At 40.3% G+C, this 26,608-nt stretch overlaps 1 protein-coding gene across 1 annotated transcript in view; it reads left to right on the top strand.

Annotated features, from left to right (window-relative positions):
• DAPP1 (dual adaptor of phosphotyrosine and 3-phosphoinositides 1) overlaps positions 1 to 26,608 on the top strand; it is a 58,491-nt gene that overhangs the window by 29,000 nt on the left and 2,883 nt on the right. Inside the window, exons 4-7 of the mRNA XM_061191686.1 lie at positions 7,098 to 7,228; positions 22,383 to 22,430; positions 23,814 to 23,876; positions 25,322 to 25,407. Coding sequence (XP_061047669.1) covers positions 7,098 to 7,228; positions 22,383 to 22,430; positions 23,814 to 23,876; positions 25,322 to 25,407 — 328 coding nt within the window. The remainder of the gene's footprint in view (positions 1 to 7,097; positions 7,229 to 22,382; positions 22,431 to 23,813; positions 23,877 to 25,321; positions 25,408 to 26,608) is intronic.

Genomic DNA, 26,608 nt, shown 5'->3' with positions numbered 1-26,608 from the left:
ATGTTTGCCAAAAATATAAATCTTCTTAGTTTGTAGATGAGGTGTGTTTGAAAAAGGAAAAAGTAGGCAAGGAAGAGAATGAAACAAATCTTTGTGGACTTTTACTAAGTTTGAGGTATGCTACTAGATATTTTCACATATACCAAGTTATTTAAGCTTCTGGACCACCCACTATAATGTGTGAAGTGGTCCCATTTTCAGATGAGGAAATAAAAAGTCAAAGATTTTAATTTATTTGCTCAAGCTGCACACATAGAAAGCATCAGAGCTGAGACTGGAATCCAGGCTAACTGGTTCTAAAGTGTGTGTGCTTTCCACTCATTTTGCTGTCTCCTGAAACTGGTGTCACAGTGACACTGCAATACAGTATTGCCACATCACAGCATGGCCTTGAACGGATTTGGATGGGAAGAATCCCTGCCACGTGATGTAACAGAATGCTTGTAGGATACGGCAGGCCTACAATACATGTTTTAGTCCTCAGTCTCTTTAAAACCTTTAATATTTTTGGTATGTGATATAAAGCCATTGTTCTAAAGAATGTGACTCAATTTGAACTTCTGTCTTCGTGTTTATTGCTGTTCTTAATTTATTTACATAAATTGCCATTGGAGAAATTATACTAGGAAATCATGAAACATAAAAAAGGCTGACTAGGAAACATCCCCCAAATACTTAGCCCCATCTCATTCATGACTCTCCAGAAAGGATATAAAATAGCCTACGTAATTACAGTAAAGTAAAATAAAATTTAAAGTTTGAAGAGAAGGTGGAGGAAAAGAAAAATGAGAGGCAAAAATAAAATGACATCAGGATAAAGTATATCAAGTGAATATTGTACATTTGCAGAAACAGGGTAAACATTTTGTTACTAAGCATCCTAATATTTCTTGCCCTTCAGTTGGGCCTGTGCTTTTAACTAGATTTACAGAATGTTGGATTTGGAAGGGAGCTCAGAGACCATTTCATTTCTCCTTTACAAATGAAGAAACTGAGGCCTGGTGAGAAATTTTGAAGCAAAAACTCTCCTCTCCTTTCCTCAAGTTGCCTCTTAAAGAATCCACTTCTTCGAATTTTGATTTATACATGTGATCTCTTGCCCACAATAGCCAAGAACAACATTTCACTTGCCGTAGAGAGTTTCCATGGTGGTCATTATCACCAAGGCTGAGAAAAACGTATGGTATAATGAGTAAATATGTGAACTCCCAGTTCTAACTCCAGCCTTTGCCATGTATCAGCTAACTGTGTGTCCTCGGGCAAGTTACGTGACCTCTCTGAGCTTCAGTTTCATCATCTTATAAAACTGAGCTGATGGTAATAGTTGATATCTTAATGACTTGCTGTGAAGATTGAATGAGATGAGGCATATTTAGAATGATTCTTAGCATGGCATAAATACTTAATTATTATTACTGTTATTTAATGAAGCCCTTTTATGGTAATTCATTCCAATAATTATATGCAAGAGCTGTATATTCTTTGGCATATCATGAAGAGTTGGTTTAGGGACAATTGGATTAGTGTTTATCAAATCTTTGTGATGTCCTCTTCAAATTTTAAGCCAGTTCCATAGTGCATTCATCTGAAAGGTAGAATCAAGTACTCCAAAAAAAGTGACCTGATTTGACTTGGATGTTTAACAGACTTCTTTTTCTCTGGCTAACTGGTCTGCTTTTCCTACTTCAGTATATTTCTCTTTTCCTACCTCAGTATATTTCTCTTCTCTTAATATTTTTAATATTAAAACCAATATTAAAACCCCTTCATCTATAAATGAATGTGGTTTTACTAGCCCCCTTTTATGATGAGTTCAAGTTTATTTGCAGAAAAGGTAGCAAAGAAGAAAAGAGAAAGATCTTAAATAGTCTTATAAACCCCCTTAGAAAGTCACTTCCCATTGGTGGGAGGAGATGGAGGAACCCACCATGCATACGCCAGTTGGAAAGTTTGTTTTCTGAACCTGAGGGCAATAATAAAACATGGATGGATATAATCTTACTTTAATTTAATTCATAATTAACAACTACGTATTGAGTGCCAGCTATGAGCTGGGCATTGCTGGCCACTGATAACACAGTGATGAAACAGGTATCATCCTTGCCCTCAAACATTTTACAGTCTAGGTGGGCAACCTGGCTGAGTAAGTATTGAATACTAGCTTTAGTGCATAAAAAAAATATTCTAAACAAAAGTTTCTTTTTTAGGAGCTATATGTGCCTTGCTCTACTCTCTATTTTAGATATCAAACCAATGCCTAAGGCTTGAGACTGTCCTTACTCTTTTTCTGAATTCCTGCTGGGATACAAGATAAGGAGTCCTTCAATGCAATCTCATAGTATTACACACTGAGTAGGTGTCCTGTAAGTTACGGTTCAGCCAAAGCAAATTTAAATACCTGCCTCGATCCTGCTCTGATCACTTCAAAAATATACCTCCACCAAGCATTTCTGATACCAGGTTTCATGTCAAAGGCAGGAAACAGCAGTCTCTTCCTTCATGTAGTTCAGAAACTGAAGTGAAACTTAGAGCGAGCGTTCCAACCTGTGGTTGCAGATCTGTGTCTCTTCTCTCTCTACAAGCCCTTGTCTCCTGTTGCCTTTTATCTGAATTTTCAAACCAAGTCCTGGGGTTAATTTTGTCTGAATATCACTAACCCAGAGCTCTCTCTTATGGAGCCAACGTGCTGTCTTGAACCTTGGGTGGAACTTATATAATGAGTCTGTGGTGGCAACATTAGATAAGTTTCGTTTGACTGCAAATGACAGAAAGTAACCCTGGCTAGCTGAATTAAAAAAAAAAAAAAAAAAAGGAAAAGAAGGATACAGGGAGAAAAGTGGAATTTTTTGGAAAGATATTCGTATATCAGCTCAGAATTTAAGGGCAAGCTAAACCACAAGAGACAGTAAGTAATCAGCCCAGCGATCATGGCAACTCTGTAGCTTTCAGCAAATTGAAATGCCTGCCTTCCTCCTGCTCTGATCATCTCAAAAACGTATCTCCACTGAGCATTTCTGAAACCAGCTTTCATGTCAAAGGCAGGAAACAAGTCTTCTCCGTGAACTCAGAAACTGAAGTTAGTGGACCTTTTTTCCAGAGAAGTGGCTAATCAGATCACTGGGTTGGTCCAATGAGTGTGTCCAGGTTAGGTGTTAGCGGAGGAAGGCCAGCGTCTTTGGGGTCTACTTCTGTGTAAGGGGATGGGACGATCTCTACAAAAGGGGAAATCATTGTAAGCCTAGCAGCCATGCCAAGAAGTCCATATATTGGCCCTTCCTTGGGCAGAATAGTTGGCTAAGAAGACCTGTTTCTCAAGAGGCCATATTTTTATCAGTGGAAGTTATTTTATTCATTTATTTATTTATTTTTGGCTGCACCATGTGACATGCAAAACTTCCCCGCCCTGAGATCGAGCCCATGCCCCCTGCATTGGAAGCGCAGAGTCTTAACCACTGGACCACCAGGGAAGTCCTGGAAGTTATCATTTTATAAGTAGTTTGTCATTTTCTTCATTCTACCATTCAATCTAGCCTCATTCATGGTCTTACTAGTTAATATCTATCTATGGTCAATTCTGCTTTCCTGGTTGACTCAATATCATTTACCTTAGCTTAGCTATTCATTGGTTAAACTTCAGAGGAAGTTTTCAAAATAGAATTTGGGTCCCCCCAATGGAGATTTGGAGAGCCGAATTTGGAATTGTTGTCCTGTTGTCATGATTACCCTTGCCCCAGACCAGGGTAATCATGGACCTGGAAGAGCCTGGTTCATCTCAGGCTCTTCCCTGCCTTAAATCTGATTTACTGTGGCATTCATTCATCCATTCACTCATCAAGCCTTCCCTACGTCAGAAACTCTACCAGGAGGTAGGGATACAAAGATAAATTTGGCACCATTACCTGCTCTGAAGGGACTCACAGGGCTTGGAAATGCACGTGTTGGAAAGGCAATGGCTTTACAGTACCAACTGGTTACGGCACTGCAGGCTCAGGCAGCAACCCTGGCCCAGAGGTCCTTACAATGCAGCACAACGGGCCCCTATGGCTATGCTTACCTCCCAGAAACTGATACCGTGGTAAGCAGGATAATGACCCCCCCAAAAGCATTCCCATCCATCCCCGGAAATGTGAATGTTACATTACATGGGAAGAGGGAATTAAGTTTGCTGATAGAATTAAGGCTACTAATTAGCTGACTTTGAGATGGGGAGATTATCCTGGATAATCAGGAGCAACCACTGTAATCACAAGGGTCCTTATAAGATGGAGGTAGAAGAGGGAGAACTGGAGAGATAGCAGCATAAGAAAGACTTGACCCGCTGTTGCTGGCTTTAAAGATGGAGGAATGGGGCCGCCAGTCAAGGAATGCAGGCAGCCTCCAGAAGCTAGAAAAGGCAAGGGAATGGATTGTCCCCTAGAGCCTCCAAAAGGAAAGCAGCCCTGCCGATACTTTCACTTTAGTGAGACCCATTTCGGACTTCTGACCTCCAGAACTGTAGGATAATAAATTTGAGTTATTTTAAGTCACTACGCTTGTGACGATTTGTTACAGCTGCAGTAGGAAACCTGTATAGGTAGGCATATACCTGGGGAATGCTTGGTTCTATGCAAAAGGACAGAGGATTGTCCAGGTGCATCTTTCTAGGGCATCATTTAAAATATTATTTTCATATTAAGCATATGGAATAGGATGATAATTTAGCATCAACTTTGAAGATGAAGCACAAGATTTCACATTTTTTTCTTATTTGTGAGCCGCTTTGAGCCCTGAGCTCCGGTCCCCCTCTCCTCCATTGTCAGATGAAGTGTTTAAGAGGCACCTGTTTGTCTTAGCGCTATATCGTCAGTGTCTACTAAACTACTGCCATTTTTATTCTTAGCACATCGTTACACTTAGGTCTTTCTTAACTTATTTTAAAATCCACATTCCCAAAGATGCCACTCATTGGAATTTCACTCAAGGGTTTAAAAATGCTCTATATCAAAGCATAACAACATCGAACATTGTTATAATCCTTTCACAAACACTTCTCTATTTGGTGCTTAAAACAGCTTCATGAAGAAAGCATAATTATGCTCACTTGTCAGAGGAAGAAACAGAAGCTTGTGATAGAATGTCCAAAGTTAACAGGTGCTGAGTGGCCATGGTGGCTCTTTCCATGATGCCTGGGTGGCTGCCAGGAGGTGTTTCTCTGGGGTAGGCCACTTAGAAGCCAGCCCCCAATTCACCAAGCATCTGCCATGTCACAGCTGCGTCCACAGTGACCCTGAGACTGCATAACGGCTGCTGTTGATTTAGGTGTTGCTGCTTTCATTATGACTGTGAACCTGTAACTGGCCCCTTGTCCTGATATGACTGGATCTGTTCTCATGAAAGAATCACATGGACAAAAGGGAGCACAGACAATGTGCATGAGCAGTACTGGAGCTTCTGATAACTGCAAACGCCATTTTCCACTGTGTTCCCAGGGTTCCTGAGGTGATTGGGTACAGAGAGAGCAGGAGGGTATTGTTTTGGGGCCAAGATTAGAGCCCTCTTTTGGCTGTTCTCAATGCTCCTTTTCACTTTGCAGCAGGGCACTATCTGGGCCCAGGTATCAGAAGGCACGGTTCTGTTTTTGCAGTCAGTACACTGTATGTACTCAAGCCTCATAGAAAGGTTTTGCTTTGTTTGTAGGTTTATCATTATTATTAAGGGTTTTTTAACTGCAGAGGAGGTATTTTCCTTTCCTCCTTGTCTCTTTCTTACTGCAATTCAAGGTCTATACTTTCTATGAGCTTTCTGTCACCCTGTCAAAGAAGGCTTCCCTGACCTGATATAAATACCACCCTCCCCAACCCCTCTCTTTTCGCTCTCTGTTCCTTTACATTGCTCTGTTAGGGTTTTCATAAAGATTCTCTCACTTGACATATTCTTTTTTTCACATTTTTTTCTGTCTCCCCTGCCATGAGAGCAGACGCTACATCTCCTTTGTCTGTTGCTGCATCTCCAGGGCCTAGACAAGTGCCTGGCAATTAGTAGAGCTCAGTAAATATTTGTTGAATGAATTACTGAATTCTTTGCATCTCCTCCAATGTCTGGTACAATCCTGGGCCTGCCATATAAAAGATCTGCGTGAAATTAAAAAAACAAGAAGCCATAGCAAGGAGGAGAAAACCCTTAACTTAGTCTTTTTGTAGTCAGTTTCTAGTTTCTGACTGACTGATTGACTGGGGAAATGGAAGGATGCAGAAGGGGGAAATGTCAATGTTGAGCTGAAAGCGCTCAGCCCTCTGAATGACTCGCCCAAGCCCCCAATGCCTGGCCCCTGGGGGGACCCTTTTTCTGCCGGGATCCCCCTCCTCCAGATGGAAGTGAAGGTAATCACACAGGAGCCCCAGCCTATTCACTTCATGTTCACTTAAGAAAAGCAAAGACTTCATTTCCTCCAGCTGTTAATTTATTTTCTCCCATTCTGGTAGGAGATACTACGGAAAATGCTACGAGCTCATATTTTTCAGGTCCACTGATTTGTTGCAAGTTGTTCTGAAACTAGTGAGAAGTAGGGCAATGGAATAAATCCTCCTATACCCGGAGTATTTGATTAGTTTTGTTTGCATGGCTTTTGTAAAGCCCACCTGGAAAACCTCCAGTTACAGCTTTAAGGTCTAGAACGGTGTTGCCTCCCCTAGGAACGAGTTTCTGAAGCATTCCACAGAAAGGCTCTTCTTATGCATGACCTTTTTGTCTCTGTGGTACTTTTTCTACCCTGCCACCAGTGACATCTCTCCTAAAAAGCACAGTTACCACACAGGCTCCCAGCATGCTTGGTTCACGTGGCCGACGTTGGTCTCATCACCCCATTCAGTTAAATGACTATGTTCATTGCTAGCTCTGTCCCAGCACGAGGAGGCCAGATATCGTCTCATCCTGCTTTGTATCTCCAGCGACTGGCTTAAGTGCCTGGCATGTAGTTCGTACTCGATACATGTTGAGAAAATGAGTAAGTGAATCCATGAAAAAACAAGAGACTTTACAATTCGGCCACAGTTATCCAGTTGTTAGCATTTGGACCTTATTTCTGGGGATTCTACTCATGTTTTTTTGTCTTCATTCAGGCACTCTGATTGTTCTGAAACATCCCTATCCAAGAAAAGTGGAAGAACCATCCATTTATGAATCCGTCCGGGTTCACACAGCAATGCAGACAGGAAGAACAGAAAACGACCTCGTGCCCACTGCCCCTTCTGTAAGTGGCCATCCATCTACCCACGGGGCTCACTGTCTAAAAGCGGTAACAGTTACACACTTTTAAAAATATATTTGTTCACATAAAAATTCTAACTTGGGATATAAAAGCTGGAAACGAACATAAGGTTCAAAGCCTATGACTCAGTTCATCCGGTCCAGGGTAAATTGTATAAAATTACAATGCAATAGTGATAGGATTTTTTTTTTTTTAACATCTTTATTGGAGTATAATTGCTTTACAATGGTGTGTTAGTTTCTGCTTTATAACAAAGTGAATCAGCTATTCGTATACATATATCCCCATATCCCCTCCCTCTTGCGTCTCCCTCCCACCCTCCCTATCCCACCCCTCTAGGTAGTCACAAAGCACCGAGCTGATCTCCCTGTGCTATGCAGCTGCTTCCCACTAGCTATTCTACATTTGGTAGTATATATAAGTCCATGCCACTCTCTCACTTCGTCCCAGCTTACCCTTCCCCCTCCCTGTGCCCTCAAGACCGTTCTCTACCTCTGTGTCTTTATTCCTGTCCTGCCCCTAGGTTCTTCATAACCACTTTTTTTTTTTTTAGACTCCATATATATGTGTTAGCATACGGCATTTGTTTTTCTCTTTCTGACTTACTTCACTCTGTATGACAGGCTCTAGGTCCATCTACCTCACTACAAATAACTCAATTTTGTTTCTTTTTATGGCTGAGTAATATTCCATTGTATATATGTGCCACATCTTCTTTATCCATTCATCTGTCAATGGACACATAGGTTGCTTCCATGTCCCGGCTAATGTAAATAGAGCTGCAATGAACATTGTGGTGCATGACTCTTTTTCAATTATGGTTTTCTCAGGGTATATGCCCAGTACTGGGATTGCTGGGTGGTATGGTAGTTCTCTTTTTAGTTTTCTAAGGAACCTCCATACTGTTCTCCATAGTGGCTGTATCAATTTACATTCCCACCAACAATGCAACAGGGTTCCCTTTTCTCCACACCCTCTCCAGCATTTATTGTTTGTAGATTTTTTGATGATGGCCATTCTGACTGGTGTGAGGTGATACCTCATTGTAGTTTTGATTTGCATTTCTCTAATGATTACTGATGCTGAGCATCCTTTCATGTGTTTGTTGGCAATCTGTATATCTTCTTTGGAGAAATGTCTATTTAGGTCTTCTGCCCATTTTTGGGTTGGGTTGTTATTTTTTTGATATTGAGCTGTTTGTAAATTTTGGAGATTAATCCTTTGTCAGTTGCTTCATTTGCAAATATTTTCTCCCATTCTGAGGGTTGTCTTTTGGTCTTGTTTATGGTTTCCTTTGCTGTGCAAAAGCTTTTAAGTTTCATTAGGTCCCATTTGTTAATTTTTTTCAATTTCCATTTCTCTAGGAGGTGGGTCAAAAAGGATCTTGCTGTGATTTGTGTCATAGAGTATTCTGCCTATGTTTTCCTCTAAGAGTTTTATAGTGTCTGGCCTTACATTTAGGTCTTTAATCCATTTTGACTTTATTTTTGTGTATGGTGTTAGGGAGGGTTCTAATTTCATTCTTTACATGTAGCTGTCCAGTTTTCCCAGCACCACTTATTGAAGAGGCTGTCTTTTCTCCACTGTATATTCTTGCCTCCTTTATCAAAGATAAGGTGACCATATGTGCGTGGGTTTATCTCTGGGCTTTCTCTCCTGTTCCATTGATCTATATTTCTGTTTTTGTGCCAGTACCATACTGTCTTGATTACTGTAGCTTTGTAGTATAGTCTGAAGTCAGGGAGCCTGATTCCTGCAGCTCCATTTTTCTTTCTCAGGGTTGCTTTGGCTATTCAGGGTTTTTTGTGTTTCCATACAAATTATGAAATTTTTTGTTCTACTTCTGTGAAAAATGTCATTTGTAGTTTGATAGGGATTGCATTCAATCTGCAGATTGCTTTGGGTAGTATAGTCATTTTCACAATGTTGATTCTTCCAATCCAAGAACATGGTATATCTCTCCATCTGTTTGTATCATCTTTAATTTCTTTCAACAGCATCATAGTTTTCTGCATACAGGTCTTTTGTCTCCTTAGGTAGGTTTATTCCTAGGTATTTTATTCTTTTTGTTGCAATGGTAAATGGGACTGTTTCCTTAATTTCTCTTTCAGATTTTTCATCATTAGTGTATAGGAATGCAAGAGATTTCTGTGCATTCATTTTGTTTCCTGCTACTTTACCGAATTCATTGATTAGCTCTAGTAGTCTTCTGGTAGCGTCTTTAGGATTCTTTATATATAGTATCATGTCATCTGCAAACAGTGACAGCTTTATTTCTTTTCCAATTTGGATTCCTTTTATTTCTTTTTCTTCTCTGATTACTGTGGCTGACACTTCCAAAACTATGTTGAATAATAGTGGTGAGAGTGGTCAACCTTGTCTTGTTCCTGATCTTAGTGGAAATGGTTTCAGTTTTTCACCATTGAGGACGATGTTGGCTGTGGGTTTGTCATATATGGCCTTTATTATGTTGAGGTAGGTGCCCTCTATGCCTACTTTCTGGAGGGTTTTTATCATAAATGGGTGTTGAATTTTGTCGAAAGCTTTTTCTGCATCTATTGAGATGATCATATGGTTTTTCTCCTTCAATTTGTTAATATGGTGTATCACATTGATTGATTTGCGTATATTGAAGAATCCTTGCATTCCTGGGATAAACCCCACTTGATCATGGTGTATGATCCTTTTAATGTGCTGTTGCATTCTGTTTGCTAGTATTTTGTTGAGGATTTTTGCATCTATGTTCATCAGTGATATTGGCCTGTAGTTTTCTTTCTTTGTGACATCTTTGTCTGGTTTTGGTATCAGGGTGATGGTGGCCTCGTAGAATGAGTTTAGGAGTGTTCCTCCCTCTGCTATATTTTGGAAGAGTTTGAGAAGGATAGGTGTTACCTCTTTTCTAAATGTTTGATAGAATTTGCCTGTGAAGCCATCTGGTTGTGGGCTTTTGTTTGTTGGAAGATTTTTAATCACAGTCTCAATTTCAGTGCTTGTGATTGGTTTGTTCATTTTTGCTATTTCTTCCTGGTTCAGGCTTGGAAGGTTGTGCTTTTCTAAGAATTTGTCCATTTCTTCCAGGTTGCCCATTTTATTGGCATATAGTTGCTTGTAGTAATCTCTCATGATCCTTTGTATTTCTGCAGTGTCAGTTGTTACTTCTCCTTTTTCACTTCTAATTCTATTGATTTGAGTCTTCTCCCTTTTTTTCTTGATGAGTCAGGCTAGTGGTTTATCAATTTTGTTTATCTTCTCAAAGAACCAGCTTTTAGTTTTATTGATCTTTGCTGTTGTTTCCTTCGTTTCTTTTTCATTTATTTCTGATCTGATCTTTATGATTTCTTTCCTTCTGCTAACTTTGGTTTTTTTTTTTTTGTTGTTCTTCTTTCTCTAATTGCTTTAGGTGTAAGGTTAGGTTATTTATTTGAGATGTTTCTTGTTTCTTGAGGTAGGATTGTATTGCTATAAACTTCCCTCTTAGAACTGCTTTTGCTGCATCCCATAGGTTTTGGGTCGTCGTGTTTTCATTGTCATTTGTTTCTAGGTATTTTTTGATTTCCTTTTTGATTTCTTCAGTGATCTCTTGGTTATTAAGTAGTGCACTGTTTAGCCTCCATGTGTTTGTATTTTTTACAGATTATTTTCCTGTAATTGATATCTAGTCTCATAGCATTGTGGTTGGCAAAGATACTTGATACGATTTCAATTTTCTTAAATTTACCAAGGCTTGATTTGTGACCCAATATATGATGTATCCAGGAGAATGTTCCATGAGCACTTGAGAAGAAAGTGTATTCTGTTGTTTTTGGGTGGAATGTCCTATAAATATCAATTCAGTCCATCTTGTCTAATGTATCATTTAAAGCTTTTGTTTCCTTATTTATTTTCATTTTGGATGATCTGTCCATTGGTGAAAGTGTGGTGTTAAAGTCCCTACTATGATTGTGTTACTGTCGATTTCCCCTCTTATGGCTGTTAACATTTGCCTTAAGTACTGACGTGCTCCTATGTTGGGTGCATAAATATTTACAATTGCTGTATCTTCTTCTTGGATTGATCCCTTGATCATTATGTAGTGTCTTTCTTTGTCTCTTGTAATAGTCTTTATTTTAAAGTCTATTTTGTGTGATATGAGAATTGCTACTCCAGCTTTCTTTTGATTTCCATTTGCATGGAATATCTTTTTCCATGCTCTCACTTTCAGTCTGTATGTGTCCCTTGGTCTGAAGTGGGTCTCTTGTAGACAGCATATACACGAGTCTTGTTTTTGTATCCATTCAGCCAGTCTATGTCTTTTGGTTGGAGCATTTAATCCATTTACATTTAAGGTAATTATCGATATGTATGTTTCTATTACCATTTTCTTAATTGTTTTGGGTTTGTTATTGTAGGTCCTTTCCTCCTCTTGTGTTTCCTGCCTGGAGAAGTTCCTTTAGCATTTGTTGTAAAGCTGGTTTGGTGGTGCTGAATTCTCTTAGCTTTTGCTTGTCTGTAAAGGTTTTAATTTCTCTGTCAAATCTGAAAGAGATCCTTGCTGGGTAGAGTGATATTGGTTGTAGTTTTTTCCCTTTCATCCCTTCAAATATGTCCTGCTACTCCCTTCTGGCTTGCAGAGTTTCTGCTGAAAGATCAGCTGTTAACCTTGTGGGGATTCCCTTGTACGTTATTTGCTGTTTTTCCTTTGCTGCTTTTAATATTTTTTCTTTGTATTTAATTTTTGGTAGTTTGACTAATATGTATGTTGGCATGTTTCTCCTTGGATTTATCCTGTATGGGACTCTGCACTTTCTAGCCTTGATTGACTATTTCCTTCCCCATATTAGGGAAGTTTTCAACTATAATCTCTTGAAATATTTTCTCATTCCCTTTCTTTTTCTCTTCTTCTTCTGGGACCCCTATAATTCGAATGTTGGTGCATTTAATGTTGTCCCAGAGGTCTCTGAGACTGTCCTCAATTCTTTTCATTCTTTTTTCTTTATTCTTCTCTGCAGTAGTTATTTCCACTATTTTATCTTCCAGGTCACTTATCCATTCTTCTGCCTCAGTTATTCTGCTATTGAGTCCTTCCTGAGAATTTTTAATCTCATTTATTGTGTTGTTCATCATTGTTTGTTTGCTCTTTAGTTCTTCTAGGTCCTTGTTAAACGTTTCTTGTATTTTCTCCATTGTATTTCCAAGATTTTGGATCATCTTTACTATCATTACTCTGAATTCTTTTTTCAGGTAGACTGCCTATTTCCTCTTCATTTGTTTGGTTTGGTGGGTTTTTATCTTGCTCCTTCATCTGCTGTGTGTTTCTCTGTCTCCTCATTTAGCTTAAGTTACTGTGTTTGGCGTGTCCTTTTTGCAGGCTGCAGGTTCTTAGTTCCTGTTGTTTTTGCTGTCTGCCCCCAGTGGCTAATGTTGGTTCAGTGGGTTGTGCAGGCTTCCTGGTGGAGGGGACTGGTGCCTGTGTTCTGGTGGATGAGGCTGGATCTTGTCTTTCTGGTTGGCAGGTCCGTGTCCGGTGGTGTGTTTTGGAGTGTCTGTGACGTTTTTATGATTTTAGCCAGCCTCTCTGCTAATGGGTGGGGTTGTGTTCCTGTCTTGCTAGTTGTTTGGCATAGGGTGTCCAGCACTGTAGCTTGCTGGTTGTTGAGTGGAGCTGGGTCTTAGCATTGAGATGGAGGTCTCTGGGAGAGCTTTTGCCATTTAATATTACATGGAGCTGGGAGGTCTATGGTGGACCAATGTCCTGAACTCTGCTCTCCCACCTCAGAGGCACAGGCCTGACACCCGGCCGGAGCCCCAAAACCCTGTCAGCCACACGGCTCAGAAGAAAAGGGGGGAAAAAAGAGAGAAAGAAAGAAAAAAATAAAATAAAATACAGTTATTAAAATAAAAAATAAAAAATAATTATTAAAAAGAAAAAAAAAAGAAAGAAAGAGAGAAGAGAGCAACCAAACAAGAAAACAAATTCACCAATGATAACAAGCGCTAAGAACTATACTAAAAAAAAAAAAAAAAGAACAAAAAAACCAGACAGACAGAACTCTAGGACAAATGGTAAAAGCAAAGCTATACAGACAAAATCACACACAGGAGCATACACATACACACCCACAAAAAGAGAAAAAAGGAAAAAATACATATATATCCTTGCTCCCAAAGTCCCCCGCCTCAATTTGGGATGATTCGTTGTCTATTCAGGTATTCCACAGATGCAGGCACATCAAGTTGATTGTGGAGATTTAATCCGCTGCTCCTGAGGCTGCTGGGAGAGATTTCCTTTTCTCTTCCTTGTTCGCACAGCTCCCGGGGTTCAGCTTTGGATTTGGCCCCGCCTCTGCGTGTAGGTCGCCTGAGGGTGTCTGTTCTTCGCTCAGACAGGACGGGGTTAAAGGAGCAGCTGATTCGGGGGCTCTGGCTCAGTCAGGCCGGGGGAGGGAGGGGTACGGAGGAGGCGGGGCGAGCCTGCGGCGGCAGAGGCCGGCGTGACGTTGCAGCAGCCTGAGGTATGCCGTGCGTTCTCCCGGGGAAGTTGTCCCCGGATCACGGGAGCCTGGCCGTGGCGGGCTGCACTGGCTCCCGGGGGGGGGCGGTGTGGAGAGTGACCTGTGCTCACACACAGGCTTCTTGGTGGCGGCAGCAGCAGCCTTAGCGTCTCATGCCCGCCTCTGGGGTCCGCGCTGATAGCTGCGGCTCGCGCCCGTCTCTGGAGCTCGTTTAGGCGGCGCTCTGAATCCCCTCTCCCCTGCGCGCCGCGAAACAAAGAGGCAAGAAAAAGTCTCTTGCCTCTTCGACAGCTGCAGACCTTTTCCCGGACTCCCTCCCGGCTAGCTGTGGTGCGCTAACCCCTTCAGACTGTGTTCACGCCGCCAACCCCAGTCCTCTCCCTGGGATCCGACCTCCGAAGCCCGAGCCTCAGCTCCCAGCCCCGCCCGCCCCGGCGGGGGAGCAGACAAGCCTCTCGGGCTGGTGAGTGCTGCTCGGCGCCGAGCCTCTGTGCGGGAATCTCTCCGCTTTACCCTCCGCAGCTCAGAAGCTTCCCTCCTCCGCCACCCCTGTCTCCGCCCGCGAAGGGGCTCCTAGTGTGTGGAAACCTTTCCTCCTTCACAGCTCCCTCCCACTGGCGCAGGGCCCGTCCCTATTCTTTTGTCGCTGTTTTTTCTTTTTTCTTTTGCCCTACCCAGGTACATGGGGATTTTCTTGCCTTTTGGGAGGTCTGAGGTCTTCTGCCAGCGTTCAGTAGGTGTTCTGTAGGAGTTGTTCCACATGTAGATGTATTTCTGACGTATCTGTGGGGAGGAAGGTGATCTCCGCGTCTTACCTTTCCGCCGTCTTGAAGGTCTCCCTTCAGTGATAGGATTTTAAAGACTTCAGAAATGGCACTTAAATCCCGGCCTTAGTTCACCAAAGAAGTTCGTGGTAGAATGGGCGAGAGGTTTATGGTCACACAGTTGGCTAAACTGTTATTCTACAAATTTCTTAAACTAAGAATAGAAAAATCTTCTTTTACATTTCAACTTTGTATGGAAGAAAAAGATTCTCCACCTTGGCCGTAATCTCTCAGGATGTTATTCTTTCCTGGCCTTTTTTTCCTTCACTGAGTGAAGGGTACGGACAGAAGACACTTGCGTTTCTTTGCAGCGTGTGAGCCACTGTTCAGTTTCAGTGTAACTGGGGCTTTCATTGTTCTCCTCAGTCCGTTTATGTTTGTTCTGGGAGCTGGGACCCTGCAAAGATTCTTCTCCAGCACCCTTTTCCCTTCATCATGTGCAGCGCTCCCCTATTCTTTCCCTCTTCCTCGTTGGCTACATGCTCTGGTATAAGACATCTGGATGTGTGCCGATGACAAAGAGGACAACACCCAAATGAAATTTCAAAAATTAGTTCTAGACAGCAACCATTATGCTTGAAGATGTTCAGTTACAAATTATGTTAAAACATGCTTGACCTTTTTGTCTTTGCGGTACTTTCTCTACCCCGCCACCAGAGACATCTCTCCTAAGAAGTAGATTTACTACATGACCTCCCTGCTTAACATCCTTCGGTGGTGCCCACTGTCTTCATCCGCCTGGAACCTGCTCACCTCTCTGGCCTGACCTCATGTTCCTCCTACACTCACGCTATGGACCCCACCTCTTTCCACAACTGTGCTCCTCCTCCCCTGCCTGCATCAGAAATGCTGCCAACACTGCTACTGTCCCCTCATCCTTAGAGACTTGCATCCAGGATCAGTCTCTTCCAGGAAGCCTTCTTGGACCCCTCTTAGCTTCCTCTAAAATGCCCCTCCTCTGTGCACTCTCGGCTCACCTTTATCCTGGAATCATCATCCTGGGGGCTGACTACCCTCACGGTGTCTGCCCTCTCCAGGAGCCTGACACTTCCCGGGACAGGAATCATAGCCTGTCTTCATAGCTTTATAGCCTAGCCAGGTTCACGACATATTACATTGTTACTACGCTACATCTACTCAAAAATAAAACTTCTGGAAATTGGTTGAGAAAGATGTTTTAGCTTTGTTAGAGTTAGAAGGGCAAGGATAAGACCTCAGAACTAGAGAAATTTAGGAAAGCAAGACAATAAATAGTCCCAAGTCAAAACAGACCAAAGAACACATTAAGGTCTACCCTCTAACCAATCCTTTGTTTTCCAGTCGACGGGACTCTTCCTAACCTTCCTCTTTACGATCCTTACCCCACCACCGATCACTTTAACAGCGTTTTCATTTGTACTCTCAGTTAAACTTACATTCTCATCTGTTACCTTCCCCTAAAGATCTCCACTCAAGGTCAATCGAACCATACCCTACTACGTGCAACATTTTTCAACAGTAAAATGCTGATAAGACCTAATTTGTGGAGTTGGTGTAAACATGAGACACAGCATACTAAGGTAGATACAGCCCTCTTGAGATCAAATTCTGCAAGCCTTATTGCTTACCTTCTTTGCTCGCTCCAGGTATCAGATCGATTCACCTGCCCAAGTATTCAAATGTGAATATACACAAAAGGTTCTGTATAATGGAGTTTTTAAAACAGTGATGAGTGAATAGTTGAAAATGTCTGCACTCACACTGTATAATGAGAGGTCCATGACATTTATTGTGTATTGATATAGACAGAAACCTATAAAGGTTTTCTAGTGGATTCTGCAGTGTCACACTATTCCTCACTAAGAAATGATTGATAACTGAACCAGCCCACTGGGGAACCAGTTCTGTTCTGATTAGAAGCTCTTGTCCCTTGCTGAGCACAAAAGCTCACAGCCTTGATTGATTACTCCCATGCACATATGATACTGCACCTCCACCCCAACCTGAGAGCTCTGAGGGCTTCTAGACATCTGCCTTCTTCTTTGGGGATGGGGTTCTTGCACAAGCTCTGGCAGTGGAGGAAGAGGATTAAGTGCTATTTACAGGAAAAAGAACTTGCTTGAAGTGAAAATGAAAATAGGTGTCTTATTGCCCAGAAATGTAGATGTTTCTGCAAAACTGTTTACCATCCTTTGGCAACTGCATTTGGGGAAATTACGATTTATATATTTTATACACAACATAGGATAGGGCTTCTGAGATAGGATGAAATTTAACTTATTCATTTATTTAACAAACTTTTTAAAAAGTGCCTACAATGCACCCAGGACTGTTTTAAGCACTGGAGAGTTGGGAATAAATTAGGCAAAGGTTCTGCCCTTACTGAGCTCACACTGTAGTAGGGGGACCATAGACAATCACCAATGGAATATTATAAACCCAGATACTAATAGGTCATAAAAAGAAAAAGTAGGATAAGGGGAGGAGAGGGAAGCAAGGGAGGCCTCTAGGAGGAGGTGACATTAGAGCAGAGGCTTCACAGAAGGGAAGGAATGACTCAGGTCAGGATGTAGAAGAGCATTGCAGGCAGAGATCAGGACAAAAGCCTCGAGGTGGGAACTAAATTGAGGCGGTTTAAAGACTAGTAAGAAGATCTAGCAACTGGCATGGAGTGAGCTAGAGGGAAAGTGGTAGGAGATGAGATTATTGGGGTGATGAGGGGTCAGATCATGTAGCCAATGGGGTTCTCAAAGCGCAGTGCCACCCAGCTGAGTGTTTGGAAATTTATGAGCATTTCAGTTGTCACAATGCTCTGGAGCATTGCCAGCATTAGTGGGTGTCTGGAGCTGTGAAGGGTCTGGGACTTTACCCTTCTTGCCAGCTAACAAGTTTGCCTGCCACCGTTTCACAGGTGTTGAAAGACACAAAAGGCTTCTGCTTGTCTGCCTTTTCCTCTGAAGCGAGCACTATTTCTATCTTTTCAGGCTGTCTGCTATACAAATATGCTTTAAAAATTGGTGTGGGACAAAGGGCTGTTGGTGCCTTGCTCCTAAGACATGGAGAAACACAAGAGACCCCTGGAGAATTGTCCAACAATGGGCAGGGGTCATGGAGGCTAAATATCCCACAACACATGATGAAGAATTACCCAAAATGCTAATTGTCCTTTCCTTACACAACACGAAAGGCCTTGTAGGATAAGGTAGAGAATTAATTTTTTTTCTAAGCGTTGATAAAAAAAATCATGGGAGTTTGAGTAACACAATTTGTTTAAGTTTTAAAATTTTTAAAAAGATAATTTTCACCACTAAGTTGAAAATGGAGTCGGGGCAAAGTTGGAGGCAAGGAGACCAGTTAGGAGGCTGTGACAACCGTACAGGTGAGAGACCATGGTAGTTGAAACCAGAGGGGAATAAGAATAGTAGTTAGAACAGGAGGAAGGCATAAGAACTGGTCAACTTCACGATGTGTTTCAAAGGTAGAAGAAACAAGACTTCCTGATGGATTGAATGTAGTGTGTGAAGGAAAGAGCAACGGAGTAAATACTCCTGCTGTTTACTGAGATGGCTGAGATTGCAGGAGGAGTGGGAGATGGGAAAGAGGTGTAGTTTTGGACCTGGGGACTGCAAACCACCAGTTAGTTATGTTAGTAGAGTTTACGGGAGATAATATATGTCGAGTGCTTGACATAGACCACAGCCTATCTCAAATGTCAGCTCATTAGCTTCCTTAGCTTCCCGTTTGTGGTATTTGACATTTTTAAGAACTCTCTTCCTCTAAAAATTCTGTTTCCTTTGCTTCTGCAACCTCTTTCTGTCTTTATTATGTTATCTTTTCAGCACATTTTACAGTTCCTCTTCTTAGACACCTCCCCTGCATGCTGGCCTTTCCAGTATTCTGTCTTTGAAGCTCTTCTCACAGTTTTGGTGTCTATCCTTCTAGTCTTTTTCTTGAATAAATGTATATATTTTGTTAACTGCACAAAGTCACGTTTGGTTTTGTCCATTTAAACATTATCACACAATCCTATTCTAAAAGACAAATGCTCATTAAAAACAAACAAAAATAAAAACTCACAACCTTAATAACCTAGAAGATTTGTCATTTAAAGAAGGTTTAAAAGGAAAAAAAAGGGGGTGGCAGAAGAGGGGTTTTCTTACAAGCTTTTCAGCAAGTGTCACATTTTCTCCTTAAAGGGAAGGATTTCAAAACAAAGGTGAAATGGCTTAAATAGAAGTATTCATAAAAAGGAACTTTACAGAATTGTCAACAATATTAAGACAACATTGACTAACCAGTTTCATTATGGCATCTTCCCCCACTCTTCATTGTCGAGTTATAATATGCTTGTTTAATTAATTATATATTGTGAACATCTTCCACGTCATTACATAGTCTTCTAAAACATCATTAAAACAAATTCCTTAACATTTCATTATTTGGATATATCATAATTTATTTTGTTAATTCTCTATTTTTACATGCTATTTTTTAATTTTCAATAATTGCAAAGTTATAGAAAAATTGAAAGAACAATACAAAGAAAGTAAATTGCCTGCATGATGCCATCACCCCAGTACTTCAGTGTGTATTCCCTACACACAAGGACATTTGCCTCAGGACCACACGGAGCCATTCAAATGAGGAAATTAACATTGATACAGCACCATGGTCCCATCCACAGATCTCATTTAGGCATCACCAGTTGTCCCAGTAAGGCCCTTTAGAGCGAAAGGATCCAATCCAAGATCACAAGTTGCTTTTATTTGTCCCGCCTCTTGAGTATTCTTCACTCTGGAACACTTCCTCAGTTTTTCCTTGATATTGTGACTTTGACACTTCTGAATATTAAAGGCTAATTATTTTGTGAACTGTTCCCCAACTTTAACTTATCAGCTGTAGCCTTGTGATTAGATTCGGGTTTTGCATTTTTTGGTAGAAATACCACAAAAGTGATGCTCTGCACGTCTCACTGCATCCTGTCAAGTGGAACACGATTTCAATTTGTCTTATTCCAGTGTGTTTGATGACTTGATTAATGGGTGTCTGCCAGGTTTCTTCACTCTGAAGTCACCTTATTCCCTTTGTCATTAATAAATATTTTGGGGGGAGATTATTTGAGACTAAGTAGGTATCCTGTTCCTCATTAAACTTTCATCCACCAATTTTATCATCCATTGATGTTTCTTGGCTGCTTTAATTACTGTGATTGTTGCCAAGTGGTGATTCTGTGGTTGTCTTATTCCTTTTACATTTATTGGTTGTCATTCTACTGAAAAGAAAAGCTTTTTATTCTTTGAATTTATCCAATTATTTTTATATCATGGGTTCTAATCATGACTGTTATTATTTATTTTGATCCCTCCAATTTCCCCAGTTTTGGCCAGTAAGAGCTATTTCCACATGACTTTTGTATCCATACAACCTCATAATTCTTTGAGAATTTTCTTAATTTCTGGTACAGCAAATTGTTCCAGGCTTATCTTGCACTTTTCTTGTATCCAGCTCTACAATCAGCTATTTCTGGAGAGTAGTACTTTAGAAATCCAGATCTGGATGCTACAGTTGCATTATTAGCAGAATGTCACTCTCCCAGCCCACTCTGAGAACAGAGCTAGGGAAAATATGTATGTCTATACATATGTACACTTACCTATATTGCTGTCTGTATTTCTTTCTAGGTCTATCTATCTAAATTTCTTTCTATCTCTCTCTCTATCTACCTATCTATCTATCTATCTATCATCTATCATCTATCCATGGGTTTGCACCCATACCTCCAATCCTACTCCAGTTCCACAAGGCTTATTTTAATTTCTTCACTTTTCATAGTTGTAACTCTCTTTCCCCACAGTGAGGAACATGGATTCCATTATCTTCAATATATTCACTTATTTGTAGATCAGTCAAATGTAATCAATCTCCAATTGCAGCCAGGCAGGAACCCCACTGCCTGTCTACTTTCACTCCCTCCCCTACCGCAGATGCCCACGTAGCCCGACTTGGCTCTGAAACTGTGCCCTGGCTGGCACCTCCACGCCTCTGGGGCGGAAGCCCTCCTCGCCCTGCCAGGCTTCAATGCCTGGCACCGAGCTGCCACCCCCGCCATTGTCCCCACAGATGCCCTCTGTTCCCTGACTGGACTCCACCCTGTACGAAGGTGCACCAGTGCCCTGCACACACTCACACTGATGCCTGCCTTGCTTCATCCCACCTGATGGTTTTGGACTAAATTTAAGGCAGGTAGGGAGGCAGGTAGAAAGGAGGGTAGGCAGGTTAATGCTTTATTTTTAAAATATTTAGGTTGTTTCCAATTTGGGGCTATTATAAACATCTTTCTTATTACAGATCATGTATTTTTAAAAACATAAATCTGCCATATAGTTGTTTCCTTTCTTACCTCCTGAGGCCGTGAATAAAATTGGTATTCTCAGCTTTTTTCTCTGCAAACTTCTATTTATCTGTCAAAACTTTAGAAAGATACTAGACTTATAATATATTGTTTGGATGGAGGTAAGATAGAGTGAATAGCATATCCCTTAGTAAGATTTTAGTAAATAATTCTATCAGAGTCTTCTATGAAACAATTTACCCTTAATTATTTTGCCTCTGCAGACTCAACAATCCAAAATGTTAAGTTTTTTCTATTTCCATAATACAATACCCAAACTCAATTCAGTCAGTTCAATTTTTTTTAGTGTCAAAATAAGCTGATTATCTGATATCAAATTCACCAATATTATTTAGCATTATTTAAATGAACGCCTGGGAAGTTCATCCTTACTTAAATGCCATAGAACTGTAGAGGAAGTGGTCATATATTATTTCTAGTTTTCACTCTCTTTGTGGTTCCTCTTTTTATTTGGTAGGGAGAATTCACCTCAGGGAAACATACTCTAGAAACTCCCAGGGAAAAAACATTGACATCAACAGGTCATTTCCCAGTTTTTATTCATTTTTTTCTTACTAATATAAGATATATTATGACATTATATTAGAACATAACATCTTACCAGGAATTCAATTTCTTTGGAAATTTATGAACTTAGAATTTTTTTCATCTGAGGGTCCTGGTTTTATGCAAATTTCTATTCACACAGTTCCCCACCATTCCTTACATTTTGTAGGTGCCAGCTAAGTGTGTAATGTTGCTGTTACTCTGGAATTAATGATGAGTGAGTTAAAAGGAATGACTCATTCTCACTTCAAATCCCTTTTGGATGAATCCAGTGTAAATAAATCTGCACTCATGAAAATCTGTTCCATGGACTATAGGTCTCAAGAGACGGTCTGCAAAAAAATAAAAGGAGGTTTCAAGGAGAATTACATGATAAAATAAATGTTGAAAATGCTATTCCTAATGTTCCTTCTTTACAATTCATGAAGCATATTAGCATAAAACAGACTCCGGGAAGTACAGAAATCCTTCTTTGCTTAATCCAGAGTTTCCCAGGTACTGACCCCATGTCAGTGTGTGTGGACATATTTATGTGCATAACACCCCACCAACAATGCAAGCAGCTGGGACGCACACACACACTTTGCCCAATGCCAACTTTTATAAGTGGTATGATGTGGCTGATGGTTTGCAAACTGCGAACTCGTGTTAGAGGAGAATCTGTCCATTGTTGCCTGTTGCTACAGAATCACGCCAGATGATCTGGTCTGAAAACAGTCTTTCACAGCACAGGGAGGGTTTTCAAGTGCCTAGATGAGAACTGAAAGGCAATTACTTAAAGATCAAAGGCAAACTTGTGTTTCATTTTAAAATAGGACAGAAATAGAAAGACAAAAATAAAGTTGTGATATTTCTGGGTTTCACTTGTTTCTTTCTTTTTTCAGCTGGGCACCAAAGAAGGCTACCTCACCAAACAGGGGGGGCTCGTCAAGGTAAGGAAGCACGTTGCTGCCAGCCACAAAGAAAGAGAGCACGTCATGGGGGCTCAACCCTCATTTTGACTTTTTAAAAAGCAGAACCTACTTATTTTGACCCAGTTATAATATTTACCTGTTTCCAGAGTTCATCTTTATGGCCAATATTAGTCAAAATTCTGGAAAATGACTTCACTCTTCTTTGGCAAAGCCAAATGTATGAGAATAGCCTACATTTAATACCCAAGAAAACATGTAATCCTTTTGATGCAATGATTGAGGATGAACGTAGCAAGTTAACTCTAGCACATATCTTGGCCTTTTAAGATTTTTTAACAAAAAAGAAGTGAAAATTGGATGAAATGTTTACCTAACAGTAGGCCCCAAAAAACCCGTCACTGGCATGAATGTAAGTGTATTATAAAATTCCACAGAAAACAAAATTTAGGACTTTACTAGTTGGGGGGGTATCCTCTATTTATGTGATTGTACCTTTAAAGTTACTCTATTTCATTTTCACGTGCCAAGAAGACCTTCATGGAATGTGTCTGTTCTTTCCCATTTTAAGAGTCAGGACACTTAACCTCTCGACGATACTGGCCTGCTTGAATTTAACTTAAGTATTTCGTTATTTGTGTCCCTACTGGACTGGATGCTCCCTAAGGAGAGCAAGTATTCATGTTCACAGCATTATTTTTAAATCCAGTTACTTCTTTCAACCGGGAACATTGCCACCCAACATCATTAGTGTTCTGTTAGTACATAAGAAAGAGGCAGTGGGTAACAACTGTTTATCCACCAATGCCACGGAATTCTTAGGCAAGGTTTAGAATAGCATGTGGTTCAGCTTCCTAAACCTCAATCTGCTTATCTGTAAAACAAGAATAATAATATTGGGTTGGCCAAAAAGTTCGTTCGGGTTTTTCCGTAGGATGGTAGGCAATCCCGAACGAACTTTTTGGCCAACCCAATATTTGGCAATGTATGGGGATTGGCTATAATGTATATAAACCTCCAAGAATAGTATGTAGCCCTCAGTAGGTGCTGAAAAATGATATCTATTCTTATTATGGAGTTTTACTAAGATTATTAAGTCTTATTAAGATGGAAATTTCAGCGGTTTGTTATAAATCACCTTGAATGTTTATAATAGGTTATTTCTTTTGTTTAAAAATGTTGTTATCTTTGCCTTAGTTGTGAGCTTAATGCATGGAATCATTTTAATTTTTGAAACTTTAAAATTTTATTTTATTTTGAAAGTTTTTTCCTCAGAAACAACACTGCAAGAATATTTTATTGTACCTAACCTTTTAGGTACTTTTACAACAAAAGGAAATTAACTAGTTCAAATATTATGGTCCTGTATTCAAAACCTACATGTTTAATTTTTTTTTTTTTCAGACCTGGAAAACGAGGTGGTTCACTTTGCACAGGAATGAACTGAAATACTTCAAAGACCAGATGGTGAGAAACATGATAATATATTTTCCCTTTAAAAATGAGCCCTGTACCACTATGGAGGACAGTATGGAGGTTCCTTAAAAAACTAAAAATAGAACTACCATACGACCCAGCAATCCCACTACTGGGCATATACCCTGAGAAAACCATAATTCAAAAAGAGTCATGTACCACAATGTTCATTACAGCTCTATTTACAGTAGCCAGGATATGGAAGCAACCTAAGTGTCCATCGACAGATGAATGGATGAAGAAGATGTGGCACATATATACAATGGAATATTACTCAGCCATAAAAAGAAATGAAACTGAGTTATTTGTAGTGAGGTGGATGGACCTAGAGTCTGTCATACAGAGTGAAGTAAGTCAGAAAGAGAAAAACAAATACTGTATGCTAACACATATATATGGGATCTAAAAAAAAAAAAGTGGTTCTGATGAACCTAGGGGCAGGACAGAAATAAAGACACAGACGTAGAGAATGGTCTTGAGGGCACGGGGAGGGGGAAGGGTAAGCTGGGACGAAGTGAGAGAGTGGCATGGACATATATACACTACCAAATGTTAAATAGCTAGCTAGTGGGAAGCAGCCACATAGCACAGGGAGATCAGCTCGGTGCTTTGTGTCCACCTAGAGGGGTGGGATAGGGAGGGTGGGAGGGAGACGCAAGAGGGAGGAGAAATGGGGATAAATGTATATGTATAGATGATTCACTTTGTTATACAGCAGAAAATAACACAACACTGTAAAGCAATTATACTCCAATAAAGATGTTAAAAAAAAAAAAGAGCCCTGTAGATGAAATGTCTGCCTTCAAAATCCCTGAAATTTTCTTATGAGCACCTGAAACATCCTATAAACGATTGGAGATGTGAATTCTTGATTCCTGATATGAGCAGTGTTCTTTTGCAAAGACGAGATGTGTATCCCAGACACCGCTCTCTCAGGCTGGCTAACCTCTAGCTCCCTGGGGCCATCACTCCCTCCGTCTAAGGCAATGGAATTGTTCTCTTGCCACAGTGTATTAACTGGCTCTTGCAGCAGTGTCCCCCTTTATTAAAAATATGTCCATTTCTCATGCCGATTTCATTAAACAAATTTAAAATTATTTCATCTCTTCTCATCTTTCCTACACAAAATTTCTGAGTAAGTGGATGTTTAAAAACATGGGAGACAAATATGACTCCCTTCCACGTGTTAAAAATCCATCTCCACCAAATTTAAATTGACAAAGAAAATCTCTTCCTAATGTCCAGTTTCATGAAAAGCCAGTCCCCAGATGAGCATGTGACTTCCCTTAGGAAGGTTTTCTATAATCAGTCCCCGTAGTGGAAGGAAAGTTGACAGTCGCTCATAGTGGAGACTTGTTAGGGGAACAAGTGATGTACACATTTGTATGTGTGTTCTTATGATGACACAGTTTGCCCTTTTATTTTATTTTTTTAAGTCACCGGAACCAATTCGGAGCCTAGATTTAACAGAATGTTCGGCTGTACAATTTGATTATTCACAGGAAAGGGTGAACTGTTTTTGGTAAGTTGTTTTATAAAGTAAATGTTTTTAAAAGTCTTCTTGCCAGACACTTAGTTTAGCAGAAGAATAAAAAATTGTATGTCTTAATGTGTGCAAATGTTCTGATCTGAGGCAGGTGGGTTTAACCATCACGCAGGGCATGTATGTCAGAAGTGCTTTCAGCCGAGTGTGACATAATACCTCATTTAAAGTGACTTAAACAAGTAGGAAAATCTCCTGGGTATAATTGTTTAGGTTGTACACTGCACAAGTATGATGCACTGCACAAGTAGGATGCCATTCACATCTTAGACAGTTTTTATTCCTTTGAGGTGTTTTATTCAATTTCAATTACAACTTTGTTGACTCCAACAATGAGTGATTTGTATAATGATGACAATTCTGGCAGATGGCACAAAAGTGTTTTGTTCTGTCACAATCAGTATATCGTGACAATTTTCTAACTGGGAGAAGTAAAGTATCTTGAGAAAAGAGTGTCTTATTTCTCACCAACTTTTAAAGTTTTCAAACATACAAAAATTGAAAAACTTATATACCCATAGACCCTTCACCTAGATGCATCAATCATTAATATTTTGCCATATTTGCTTTATCTCTATCTATTCACTTTTATTCCCCTGAACTAGTTGAAAGTAAGTTGCAGACATCATGGCACTTTATCCCTGAATACTTAAATTTGCATCTCCTAAGAAAAAAAAAATCACCTATAGAACTACAATACCATTGCCACACCTAAGAAAATTAACATTAACTATTATTAATTAATGATTGTATAGTATCAACCAATAATGTAAATCTTTTTAAAATTCACATAAAGGTACCATATGAATTAACAGGGGTTTATATTTCTCATATAACAAGCAATTAGGAGATAGGCAGCTACCTTGACAAGGTCAGGTCCAATGTCTCTACAATTCTCTTGGTCTTTCCCTCATGCTTACTACTTCAGGGTCCAAGAGAGCTACTCTAACTGTAGGCCTCACATTTTCATGTAAGCCATAAAGAAAGATGCTGGGATGGTATTAGCCAGGTCCGCCCTTTGTATCAGGAAAGCAGACATTTTCCCAGAAACTCTTCTATCAGATTGTTCCTCATCTCACTGGCCAAGACTGAGTCCCATGGCCATCACCAGCAGCAGGGGAAGCTAGAAAACAGTATAGTACTATCATAATTGGCTCCGACTAATTATAATTTATCACCT

This window comes from Eubalaena glacialis, chromosome 5 (assembly GCF_028564815.1).
Source record: "Eubalaena glacialis isolate mEubGla1 chromosome 5, mEubGla1.1.hap2.+ XY, whole genome shotgun sequence".
Lineage (NCBI taxonomy): Eukaryota > Metazoa > Chordata > Mammalia > Artiodactyla > Balaenidae > Eubalaena > Eubalaena glacialis.
The sequence above is the reverse complement of the archived record's forward strand: the minus strand, read 5'-3'. Positions and strand labels throughout refer to the sequence as shown.